This window comes from Diplotaxodon limnothrissa, linkage group LG5 (assembly GCF_057381915.1).
Source record: "Diplotaxodon limnothrissa isolate DT_005_m linkage group LG5, D_limnothrissa_male_GT1.1, whole genome shotgun sequence".
Classification (NCBI taxonomy): domain Eukaryota; kingdom Metazoa; phylum Chordata; class Actinopteri; order Cichliformes; family Cichlidae; genus Diplotaxodon; species Diplotaxodon limnothrissa.
In genome coordinates this window covers 24,010,988-24,023,461 of record NC_140600.1, presented here as the reverse complement: position 1 = coordinate 24,023,461, position 12,474 = coordinate 24,010,988, and the positions used below count along the sequence as shown (strand labels likewise).

The window sequence follows — 12,474 nt, the reverse complement described above, 5'->3', positions numbered from 1 at the left end:
TTCTTCTCAGCAGTGACACCCACAGTCTCACTTCTCAAGCTTCAACATACAATTACAAAGTTTGTTTTACTGCCTTTTTTTTTTTTTTTACTTTGTGCACAACATAATTTTTCCATCCATACTCTTCAACCTCTTTTGGACCCTTGAGAGCTGAACATGATGCGCCTTAGTCTAAAAAACACATGCTATAGATGCAGAGATGATGGTATTTGGTACTCACTCCGACAGTAGTGAGGTTTTAGATGGTCAGTATTTAGGCTGCTTTACTGTAGGATCATATTTTATGGTCTCATATCAGGCCATATTCTGCTGATCCAGTTATAAAAACCCCTGACTATATGGATGTGCTTGTAATGAGCTCCCTATCGGATTTTTATCTTGGCGCCTTCTACATTTCTGTCCTTTTAAAGTGCAAATGGTCCCTCTAGCTGTTCCCCTGGCCTATGTGAGGGTATTGATTAAGCCCCCCATCTTCATTTGTCAATCACTCTGACAGCCAAACGGCCTTATGCTGGGAAAGAAAGTTTCATTCCTGTCAGTAATCTCAACATTGTAGCACACAAACTGCAGGACTGGGACCATGATGGCTAGTACAACTTCTACAGTGGTACAGATGTGCTCTGCAACCTTTATTGTTGGAACCCAGAATACCCACATTCATAAGGTCACTGAATGGTTTAATGGAAATAATGTGACTTTCATAGTCACAGTTAAGATCTCAACCCAGTTGAATACCTATTTGAGATTTTGGAACAATATCTAAGTCTTCACTGTTGTCATCAAAACATCAAATTAATTAATTGTCACGTTTCTGTAGTCATATACCGTAAATGTCGGGCTATAAGCCGCTACTTTTTGCACAAGCTTTGAACCCTGCGGCTTTTAGTCAGGTGCGGCTTTTCTATGGATTGTCCGTGATTTTTGTCATATCGTAAGACGATTTGTTTTGTGTGTTCCGCTGTTGTACGGCACTACGTTGCCTGGCGGAAGGATCGGGGTTCAAGAGTGGTATGTTAGTCACATGTCCGTCCGCCAGGCAACGTAGTGCCGTACGAAGTAGCGCGAAAAACAAACTTCAAAGTAGCGCTACGCATTCAGCGGGAGGCGTGGATGATGAGCGGCGATAAACTTGCAAGTTATGCCCAAAAAGCAAGTTATGCCCAACTCCACCGGTGGATTCTGACAGCGTGGAAAAGTGTGAAAACATCCACGATCACCAACGGATTTTGAAGGGCTGGACTGCTGCATGATGGAGAGGAGGACACCGCCACGGCCCTTCTGAGGGTGTTCGACTCTGACACTGACAACGAGGATTTCTTTGGTTTTGAAAGTGACAACGAAGGAGAGAAGAAGAGTGGATGACGAAGCCATCCTGAGCCTGTTTGTATCCGACACTGGAGAAGAGGACTTTGGTGGTTTTAGTGCGCAGGAAGAAGAGAAAGATGGTGGTGAATGACTGACTTTTCTTCTTGTTAAAGCTGTGTCACTGCACCTGAGCCTAAAAGGTAGGCCGAATCTATTTTTCTGGTGTGCTGTAGGCTACTGTTATGTACTACATGTGCAAATATGTACCCATAACTTGTTTTTCAAAATATTAATAAAAGTGATGTCTCCAAACAGCCATCTCTTTCCTGACAATTCCCTTTGTGCATATTCTCTTACATATGATAAGTCAACATTGAAACACCTGCGGCTTTTGGTCAGGTGCGGCTAATGTATGTACAAAACAGGATTTTCCCCTGATTTTAGCTTGTGCGGCTAATATTTAGGTGCGCTTTGTAGTCCGGGAAATACGGTAATAACAATTCTGCTACACACAATTGATGCTGTTGATTAATATAGCTGTTAAAAACTTCCTTGTATCCACTAGTGCATGACTGCTCTGTTTTAATGTGTCAAAATTTTCTTCATTTCAAGCACAAGCTCTACTTTGTGCATACTGTTTGCATCTACTATAAGACTTAGCCAGTCCAGAGCTGGACTATGATTATATACTGAACATGCTTTTTGTTAACGCAGCAAAACTGAAAAAGATCTGTCTTGTTTTAAAGCATTTGACAGTGTTTAGCGGACTGAGTTATTTCCTGGTAAAGGTAAAGATGGTTGACTGAAAGAGAAAATGTAAATGTTTAATTTAAGCATGCATTACAGACTTTCTAAGAATATGTGCTATTCAGATTTGTAACTGGAGTTCAATGATTTATTTATTTATTTGTTTGTTTATTTTTATGAATTTTTAGTGACCCTTTTAGTTTGATAAATGAAGTTGGATAATGTGTTACTTGTAAGATCCTTTCAAATGATACGTCATGTGCATATGGAAAATGACAACATACATCCCATCCCCGGGGGACTTCACGTTTAAAGAAACCAAACAGAGTTATACATTAATGCTAAAATAAAGAAAATATTGTGTAGTGTTCAGGAGTCCATGCTCTAGTAAAAACGATCTGTTCCTTATTAGTAGTACTTACTTATAGTATTACTTATAGTGCAGTAGTGATTGTATGAAAACTTCCATATACAGATATGAGCCCCCCCCCCCTCGAAGTAAAACACTGCTTGGCTTCCAAAGTCGTCATCTTCAGTGGTGTCACTCATCTTATCTTTCGAGTCATTATGCCAAAGTAGCTCAGCAGGTAGATGGGTTCATAGTGGCTTTTTCAGAAAAATGTGTGACTACACAGTACAGAAAGAATGCATCCAGAGGCATTTGCATATTTTTCCAGCATATTGATGTGGATCACTTGTGTTTGCCACAATTGTGTGTGTTAAAATTAAAATTTCATGTTCCCTTGTTCTTTGTAAGGCAGACACAGATATCATTGTTTAGTTCTGTGTTCAGGCGGTCATTATAGTCTAGCACCCTCTAATTTTGCCTTTGGACTCAGCACAAGGCTACTGAGATGTAGAGAGATGCTGCAAGGGTCCTTAACTGGTGTGGTTTTCATAAAGCCTTTGTTAGAGAGTACTTGAACATGCCCGGTGGTTTGTTCTTTTCTGTGCATACACATATAGTCTGTGTTTGCTTGACTGTGTGTGCGTGTGTGTGTGTGTTTATGTTTTGTGTGCGTGCAACACTCAGCCACTCATTACTGTCCAGCTCTTAGTATTCTTTCCTGTGGAACAACAATCAGAGGCTTTTAGTGCAAAAGCTTTGGTGAATAATTCAGGGCTGATATTATTTGCTGCGGTGAGCAGAAACAAGACGGGCCACTAAACGACATAAATGGATTTCTTCTATGAGATCTCACAGGGAGGGGAAGAGGAGAGGTGTTGGTTGCAGTGATAGACGAAGGTCCAAATGGTGAGGGGAGGGATGCACTCGCTTATTCACTAATTGGTTTAGACGTTTCCTAGTAAGACACTCCCAGTTTGGGTGGACCTGCTCCATCGCTGTCTGCAGTGTGTGTTTATAAGAGCAGACTGGCACTCCATAACCTCGCTCATGAGCCGACCTTCAAGAAATCGGGTGAGTTTGAGGAAAGATTTGCACTCATGATCACACGAGTGCGTGTGTGTTCTGTGTGTGTGTGAGGGGTTCGTGGACTGAAGAGTGTGTGGGTGTGTGGATGCATGCTGCCTAGCCTGAATTGTCTTCCTATATTTATGTCTTAGTAGTTTAAACCAGTAGTTTAAGGGAAGAGCCCGAGATATCATAATGGTGTCAACAATTTGACATAAAAAAAAAAAAAAACTATATCAAAATCTCACTTATTGTTGATTTTGAGTTTGTCGATGATTAGTTGGTTTTATTGAGTTTGTTGTATATGGTGTGAGATTATTGCTTAAAAAATTTTAATTTTAGAATGAGGGTTTGTTCTTTGCGCCAAAGTGTGTCCAGATGCAAGGAGGCTACTCTTCAAGTGTATTTGTCAGTGAAATGTGATTTTTTTTTTTTTTTTTTTTTTGGTGGGGGTAACAGAGAAAGTACAATGACTTAGACAGAATGTAGTTAAGGATACAGAAAAGATCCGTTTGTAGTGTTGTAGGTTTTATTTAGTGTTTATTTATTTGTCCTATTAAATGTCACTAAATTACTTTTTTTTTAGCCTTTTTTTTTTTAGCCTTTTTTAAAAAAAAAATGTTTTTCAGCACCCATTTATTTACCACGTTGCTGTTTTGTGTATATCTAGTGTTGTTTCCTGCTTTCAGACCTATGTAGCAATAATGTTCATATAAAATTTCAGTCTGACAATGTGATACGTGGCTTTTACTGAGAAAAACTGCTTTGTGGTCATTGCTGACTGGTGCATTTGGCATTAAGTTACATTCTTGTAGTGATAGTGGACTTGATGCAGTGCTGCCCCCTGTTGATTAATTTCAGCATAATATTTTTCTTTAAGATCTGAATGATGCAGCAGTTGAATGGAGGATGAGGAAGGAGGACTGTGTATTTCCAAGGGGAGCAGAGTTGCCTTAAACTAATCTCAAGCACCTTCAATGAATCCCAGCTTTATATTAAGCATCTGTGGCATGTGTATATTCTGCAGTTGTTTCAAATTATTTTTTACATTTTATTCCAGTCCTGATCTCCTGCTTACACCTATTTTCAGTGATGTGCTCAACTTTATTGTGGGCTACTCAGAAAGCTTGGCTCTCCTTAATAGTCTTGCAAGAAGTTGGAGAAGGAATGTGCCCCCTCCTGTTGCTTGGTGCATGTTTAAATGCTTCCTCTTTTGCAGAGAGCATGTGCCCTCTTGCGTCCTGCTCCTTAATCACCAGCAAGTCACCTGAATGCTCCCTGTGTAACCCTGCCATTGTAAACCTGTCAGGGGAGGGTGGTGCTGGCTATGTTGTGCGACTCTGATTACAGGATGCATGGCCGTGTGCTGCCCCAAGCAGGAGTTCTGTTTTTTTTATGGGAGCAGGTGCTATTTAAGGAGGTGGCTGTCCCCTGTCGGCCCTTGCCAGCTTTGTCCGTGTCACTACTTTATTCTTCTCTGCACGAGTTGCCTCAGCATCAGAAGGAGGAGGCGAAGGAGGGAGGGGTGGCATGTTTGCGGGAGGGTACACCGGTGTCCCCCAGGGGGTTCCCGGCAAGCGCAAGTCCAGTTACTGTCCTCCTGAAAACCTGCAGATCACCAAACCGCCAGCGGCAGGCAGCGGTGTTCGGAAGAGCAGCAGCAGCGGCAGTGGCAAGATGCTGTCTATGTCATACAGCGAGAGCATCCGGAGCGGGATCAACCGCTACCACTCGGACCAAGGGCTGAATCAGCCACCGGTCAGGCCCACTGATCAGGCCGAGCTGCAGAGACTCCGGGAACAGAGGGTCGCCGCTCAGATTAAGAACATGGAAGACTTCCTGAAGATGAATGGCCTTGCCCTGGAGGAGTGTGTGTCCTATCAGACAGGCATGAAGTACAGGTAAGAGAGAAGCAGAGCTTGAGAGGGACTGAGATACTCACCAGACTGGGACAGTGGTGGGTGCTGAGAAGCTGCAGGTAAGAGCAGCTTTGCAGCTGGAATAGACAGATCAGGTGTGTGTCAGTGTGTGTGTGTGTGTGTGAACTTATAGCTGCTAGTGCTTCTGTCGAAGTTTTTTAAGTAGACAAATGAATTTCTGTCACCACAAACGTATATGTCTTTAGAAAGTGTTTATCTGCCGCTTCTTTGTTAGTAGCAGCACAGTGTTGCTGTGTCCTCTGGTCAGGCTGCATTCATGCAAAGGTACTGGGGCTCAGGTTTTATTTTAATAATCTAGGTCGGTGGCATATTTGCCCAACTGCATGGGAAGGACAGACTGCTCCGTAAGGAGTTACCTGCCCCCTTAAAATCTCACTCAGACTTCCTTTTCCTTTCCCTTGATCACATATATTTTGCCTTCTTCTTCTGTTAATCATTCCTGGTGACTGTGCAGAGAACTCTGCCTCACAAGCCAAACATGAATAAGTAACTACTTCAAGTGTGTTCAGAGTTACCTGGAGTTGCCAATTCTGCCCTTTTTAATATTTGATTTGACATTGTGTATTTGTTTTGGCTTGGGTAAAACGTATTAAATTGCAGGTTTAAATGTTTATAGAGTAATAATATTACCTTAGTCTGTTTCAGTGTGAAGTGACAACTGCCTTCTTGGCATGAGGACAATGCTGATTTCAAATTCAATTTAAAATTTCTATAATGTCCCTAATCTAAGCAATTTAAACCTTCTGTGGTATATGAAAAATCCATCCTACATCACAAAAGCTTTAAATATTAATATATATGGTACCATGCAAAATATTATCAGATTATCAACAACACTGTATGCAGGCCTTGTAACACAAATGTTGATATTTGTCACTGTTGGTCCACAGACTGACAAAAGTAGAAGGCCATGACTTAAATTTTAGAAATATTTTTATTTTTTGTTTCTAAAGTGTAAGCTTACTTATTTAAGCACTTCTAAAAGCTGTAACAGGAAGACAAAAAAAAAGAAAAATTTGGACCATTCGCTCCTTTTGTTCGTGCCGTCTGCAGAGTGACAGAAAACTATTTTCTGGACTGTTGGGCTGACAGCAGCCGGTTTAGCGGCTGTTGTGTTGGCTAATATGGCCTGTTAAGCTGATGATGTTATTGTCGCGGACACGGATAGGTTTCATCACACTCAGGCACGGCTGCTGTTGTTTTTGACTCTGACCAGTGACTATGCCTGGCTGCTGTTACCGTGCCTGGGGTGAGCAGGTTTTACTGTCGTCTTCAGGTAGCGTTGTATGTCACCATATCTGGCATGTTACCTTGCCTGTAGTTACCCCCGTGTTGTGTAAAAGTCAGTCACTGATCCATGACAGGCTTAGCTGCAGCTTTGCGAGGATGCATGTAGACAGGGAGTTTAGTCATGCAGACGGCGTGTGCAAGTCTTTGAGTATCAGGATTAAAGAACATCGGTACTGATTGTAAGTTGTAGCATTACTATATGAGTTGTTGTTGTTTTTATTATTTATATTGTGTGCAGTCCAGAAGTCTTGAAATATATCTGTGGGATTTATTTATTTGTGCTGTTGTATTGAATCAATATGAATGGTTAAACAGGATCTCAGTAGACAGAGGAAATCCTGCCAGAATACTGTGTTTCTTGTACTGTGATCTCCTGCAATTCCTGTAATTAGGAGTGTAATTGGGTCAGCAAGTACACACATCCTCTGACTCAAACTCATCATTATTTCAGGTGTGTGGCCAATAAGGCAGGCCAGCATTGCAACTGCATCACAGTTAAACTGTTCTTACTCTTAACTTTCTGACATCTGTACACACGATCCCTCTTCACGCAGTCGAATGCTAATGAAGGGTGGATTGTTTTTCATCACAAGACAAGGGTGGGGTTGTTGTTTTTCCCAGGTTTAAATTAATTTAACAAATATCTATGGTCTTAATCAATAGACTATTAATATGTTCAAATATCCTTACTAACAGTAATGAACTACTGTTCATCTTGATTATGGGGATTTCCTCAAAGTTGTCAATATTGTGCATTTCAACTTAAGGTAAAAGGTTACTCCATTTCCATTATGTTGCCCTTGAAACGTAATACTACCACTCAGCAGGCCCATTTGGACACTGGAAAACTTTACCTAGCGTTCATGTCCTCGGACTGAGAGCCAGCCAGTGGGTAAAGGAGCCAGCTTGAGCTCAGTGAGGCGAGACAGGAAGCCTGTGTATACGGAGCTATATGGAGGTTCACTGGATGAGTATAGATTTCTGGAGTGACCTAATACTAATGGACATAGTATTGACATCCACTGGGGGGTTCATACCTGAGAGTAACTGTTTCTTGATGTACAGTAAACCTTTCTGATTTGATATGGAGGATCGTTTTTTTTTTCACCTTTTTTTTCCCCACCTTTTTTTGTTGTGAATTACAACAGTTTGATTGAATCGGTTGGATAAAAATGCTGTGCTACATGTTATTTTATTAATGCCACATTGAACACTTGTTGGCCACCAGAGGGCAGACTGACATCAAAGCTGATAAAAGTGTATCACTGACACAGTAAGGTCAAGACCGTATTAAAAAGTAGGCATAGGTAATGCAGGTAATGCTGTATCAGTCACTTCCCTCTGTATAGATTTGGCAGATTTAAAATTTCTTAGGTGAATGTTTGTCTGTAGTTTCTCTTAGGAAAACTGCTTATAAATGCCAAACTTCAGTCTCCCACTTATCTATTTTTTCTATCTACTACTGTGACCAGATAGACTAAAGCCACACTAAGTCAACCACTTCAGCATGCAATTCTAAAATGAAGGGGGGGAATCCAGCTTCACTAATGAGCAGTTTAAGTGTTTGGTTTAAAGATGATTTCTATGCAACTCTTTTAATTTGAGCGTTGCAGAAGTTTTTTGAAAGGGAAAAAAAACAAGAATTTTATTTTTGTGTATATCAAATTTCTCCCATCGTTGGAAAAAATTGAAAAGCAGATCTCGGTGTAGTCATTGCTGTCCACCTCAGTCATGTAAAAACACTCTTCTAGATGTTTTGTTAATAGCAACAGATACCCACTAGGTGGTGGAGATGTTCCACTTTCATAGTGAAGTTGAACAGTAGCACAGATGCCTCTCATTGCACTTGATGTTATAATTCAGTCACTGAGCACAGTGAGAGCATCACTCTTTGCACTCCTACACTGCTGAACATTATGTCCAGCTAATGTCTGTCTAAAAAAATGTTTAAGCATAGCTTGGTATTAAAACCAGAACAACAGATAACTAAAGCAATTTAAAAAGCCAGCCTATGATGAGGTATATCACAGTGCTGGCAGTAATGGTAATTTCTTTTCTTTTGCCTCAAAGCATTATAAACCATTTATTTTTGATATCCAAACATTTGTGTCTCATTCTTAACCCACACACTCACTTATTTTCCTCTCATGCGCATGCACAAACCTTTTTGGTGATGAAAAGGCAAATCTGCACAGAGGCAGTCTAAACGCTTATTTTTGTTCTCAATTTCAGGGCATTGCGGCATGTGTGTCAGCCCGGGCATCTGTGACGTTTTTCTTCAGGCAATCCCCTACTCAAGTTCTAAATTTAGCAACAGGCTCGTATCCACAGCTGCAGCTGGAGGGAGATGAACAGGCTGAAGATTAACCTGTTCATCAACTGTTTTACCTCAAGCACGCTGCCTCACAGACTCAATTCTTTGATGAGGGTCATGCTACAGTCACAGGGATAGCAGCTGTTGTTTCGGTACTTGGAGTGATATGGATTTGGTTTCCAGTAGTGACCTCTCCAGTTCCTCTTTGAGCTATGCCCAGCTAGCCTAGTCTGACAGCTTGTCAAAATGTTCTAGTCAGAGATATAGCGTGGGCACAAGAAGTGAGAATGCCGGGGATTACACAATTGTCTTTTGCTTTGATTCATGTTATATTTTCATTTAATAGTCATTTATAGCAGCAAAACCCAGCTAAAGACCATAACTTGTGACATGTTAGTACATTATGTTTTTTTGAATATCTGGTATTGAAAGTTCTTCATTTAACAATACCATATTGCAACACAGTAAGGTCATCATATGGATTTTCAGCATTGCAGCTATCTAGTATGTAGGCTGTCGTAGATAATTACTCTTCTGTCTACTAATAACTGATTATCAGCTTTGTCAGTATAGATCCAACGCAGTAACCAGCTGGTATTCAAAGACTTTGAGTGATTTATGCCACAACATAATGAGCTACTTTTATAGAATTACGAGCAGAATAAAAAGTTACCTCTATCAATAAAGGGAACAGCTGTGACCCAGGATATTGACTGTGACCACGAATTGAAAGGTCAGTGGGTCGGTCCCCACATGTTCAGTCTGAATGTCAACACGTCCTCAAAATATTGAAGCCCCTGTTGTCATTTGTTTGCGGGTGTGTGGTGTGAGAATAGAAGATAGTCTTGAGTGAATGTGGCTCGCTGTTTAAAGCACCGTAGAATAGCTCTGTATAAAAGCTGTCAGTTTGAACTTTGATGTTTGTCAAGAGCAGTCTTAAATTAAGTAAGTGCAAGCCTTATCATTACCCTGTTGGACAATATTACTTTTATATAGCCTCTCTAGTTATTCACTATTTGTTAGAACGTGTTTTGAATTGTTATTACAAGCAGGATTATTTTGACTGATTCCTTTCTAGTTGAGTACTCTCTCATTCCTAATAACACCGCCCCGTTACTGTTACTGTTCTGCAAGTTAAATGGTAGGAACCGCCTGACATCTGTGGCCCTCCTCCATCATACTTATCTGGAAACCTTGCAAATGTGTTGCTTTTAATATTTAGTGATTATGCTTCTCCGTTCACATTGTTCTTTCTCCGCTATTTTGTGTCCTAACTATCTCAGCAAAAGTGTTTTTGCATTTGTGTTAAAGCTGCCAGGGATTAGTAAAAACCAAGTAGTGACAAGAGATAGTCCTCATGGTTTTAGACACTTTAGGATGTAGTCATTTTGCATCCTTTTAAAAATTAAGAACAATATTTGGCACACAAATCCTAAACTGTTGAATTTCATATCTAAATAAAATGTTCTCATAGAACCACGACCATTTCTTCCTGGTAAATCTCTCACTCCAGGTCCATAGGCAGCTGGAATAATGATGGGTATAAGACTTAACATTTAGTGTTACACGCATATTTTTGTGTGCCTCTATGTTTTGGAAATGCTTAACCAAAAATGTTTTTCATTCAAAGGGTACCCTATCCTAGTAAAGACTGAAAGTTCACTGAAGCTTTTAGTACATTTCTGTGGTTTTGCGATTGCTGCAACTTTAATGCATGGGGACATTTTCTGTTACACACCTGACTGACTTTTCAGAAACGCAGCAAAACTGGGTCCTCATTTGCAGGTGTTGCGGTATTATAAAATGTAAATCTCAGCTTTGACAAAATTGTCAGCTTACTTTGTGTTTAATTAAACCTTCAGAGCACATTTCTTTGTGTTGCTTTATGCTAGGACACTTCCAGGCCTTTTCCACATATTTGTCATGGTTGTAGTAGCTAAAGGTATGTGACTATGCTTTGCTCTGTTGGTTTGTCTTTTGCTTTTTAGAACAGTTATTTAGTTTCTATATCCACTGCTGCCTTAGTCTACTTATTCAAGCCTATGGATTTGTAGTTTACCTCAGAATCTTGTAATTTTTCTTGTTTTCTGCTGATAATATTTAACATTTGTGTATATTGCGAGCTATCATGCACTATATTTTTAGTTTATTTTTATAGACTGAGCTCTCAGGCAGAGAAAGGTTTGGCCTGTCAGGATGCCAAGATTGGGGATTTACTAACAACTGTCTGATAATATTATACTGCTTTATGTTCTAGGGATACAGCCCATTCAGGGTCAGCAAATCAGCAGCCAAGAATAAAATACAAACCATCTGTTTCATAAGCTCAGTTTAACTCCTCAGCATTTGTGTGACAGGACCATCAAATGCTTAACTTTGAGTGGCATTTGCTCGAAAGCGATGGTCTTTGTTGGTCTTAAGATCTGTGGATTTTCAGAGATGTCACAGTGCTCGTAGATAACTTAAAATGGGTCTCCAGTCGCAGCCTGTTTTGCATTTTATATGTCAGTGGATTTTGTGATATAATTTCAATGCACGTGTTAAATACATAAAATTTGCCAGGCAATTTCATCAGTATAGCTGCCGTTTGGAAGCAGAATGCTAGGCTCGAGTAGTACATCCTTCCATTGAAATGTGTGCAGTAGTGAATATTTCTGCCTAGCAACACTTGGCTATGTGAAGATTTCCTTAGGTATGACAAATGCACACAGGCAAGCGGGAAGATTTCCCATTGAACAGACCAGATTATTCTGCTTCCTCATCTCATCCCCTCTCTTGCCTTCTCTTTCCTACCAGATAGTGTGTAAATCAGCTATGTTTGGTTTAAGCACACCTTGTTACTCAAATTATGGGTTTGAAAGCCTCACATGGCTGTGAAATCGGTACTTGGTTTGTTTATTCCACAATATGCTCCAGAAACGTGTTATTTTGTTTTCTAGACAAGTATACAACCCATTATACACATGAGCATTGTACATGAGATGCTAAAGTTACCATGTGCCATATTTAAAATATAATAACGTGTTTTCCTGCAGAGCATTTTTTTAAATTTTAAATTTGAGCCACTATGACTATATTACATAAGAACAGGGATTTCCTGTCCTCTATTTTTTGATCGTCTTCTGCTCCGTTAGACGTGTCAGCGGGGACAGCTGAAATGACAACTCCTCCTGAGCCCAGCTGTCTGCGGGGAATCTGCCATGTTCACTGGAGAATTAAAAACTGCAGCACTCGTTGCTCGCAGATGTGACCATCGCTCTGCTGTTTCCCCAGGAAATCCCAGAATCGCCAAAGAGCTAGACCTAATTTTCTACATTTCTTTGTATTTCTGTGATGGCTATTCCAAATCTCCAGTACATCTTTGTCACAGTTGAGTTCATTCAGACCATGAAACGGTAGAGAAAGAAAACAAAGTCTTGATGCTAATATAACACATAAAGAAATTGGAATACTGCTGTTTAATT

General features: G+C 40.3%; 1 protein-coding gene across 1 annotated transcript in view; it reads left to right on the top strand.

Annotated features, from left to right (window-relative positions):
• The first annotated feature begins 4,996 nt into the window (after positions 1-4,996).
• kcnab2a (potassium voltage-gated channel subfamily A regulatory beta subunit 2a) overlaps positions 4,997-12,474 on the top strand; it is a 53,571-nt gene continuing 46,093 nt past the window's right edge. The window contains exon 1 of the mRNA XM_085354304.1: positions 4,997-5,367. Within this exon, the coding sequence (XP_085210430.1) occupies positions 4,997-5,367 (371 nt within the window). The remainder of the gene's footprint in view (positions 5,368-12,474) is intronic.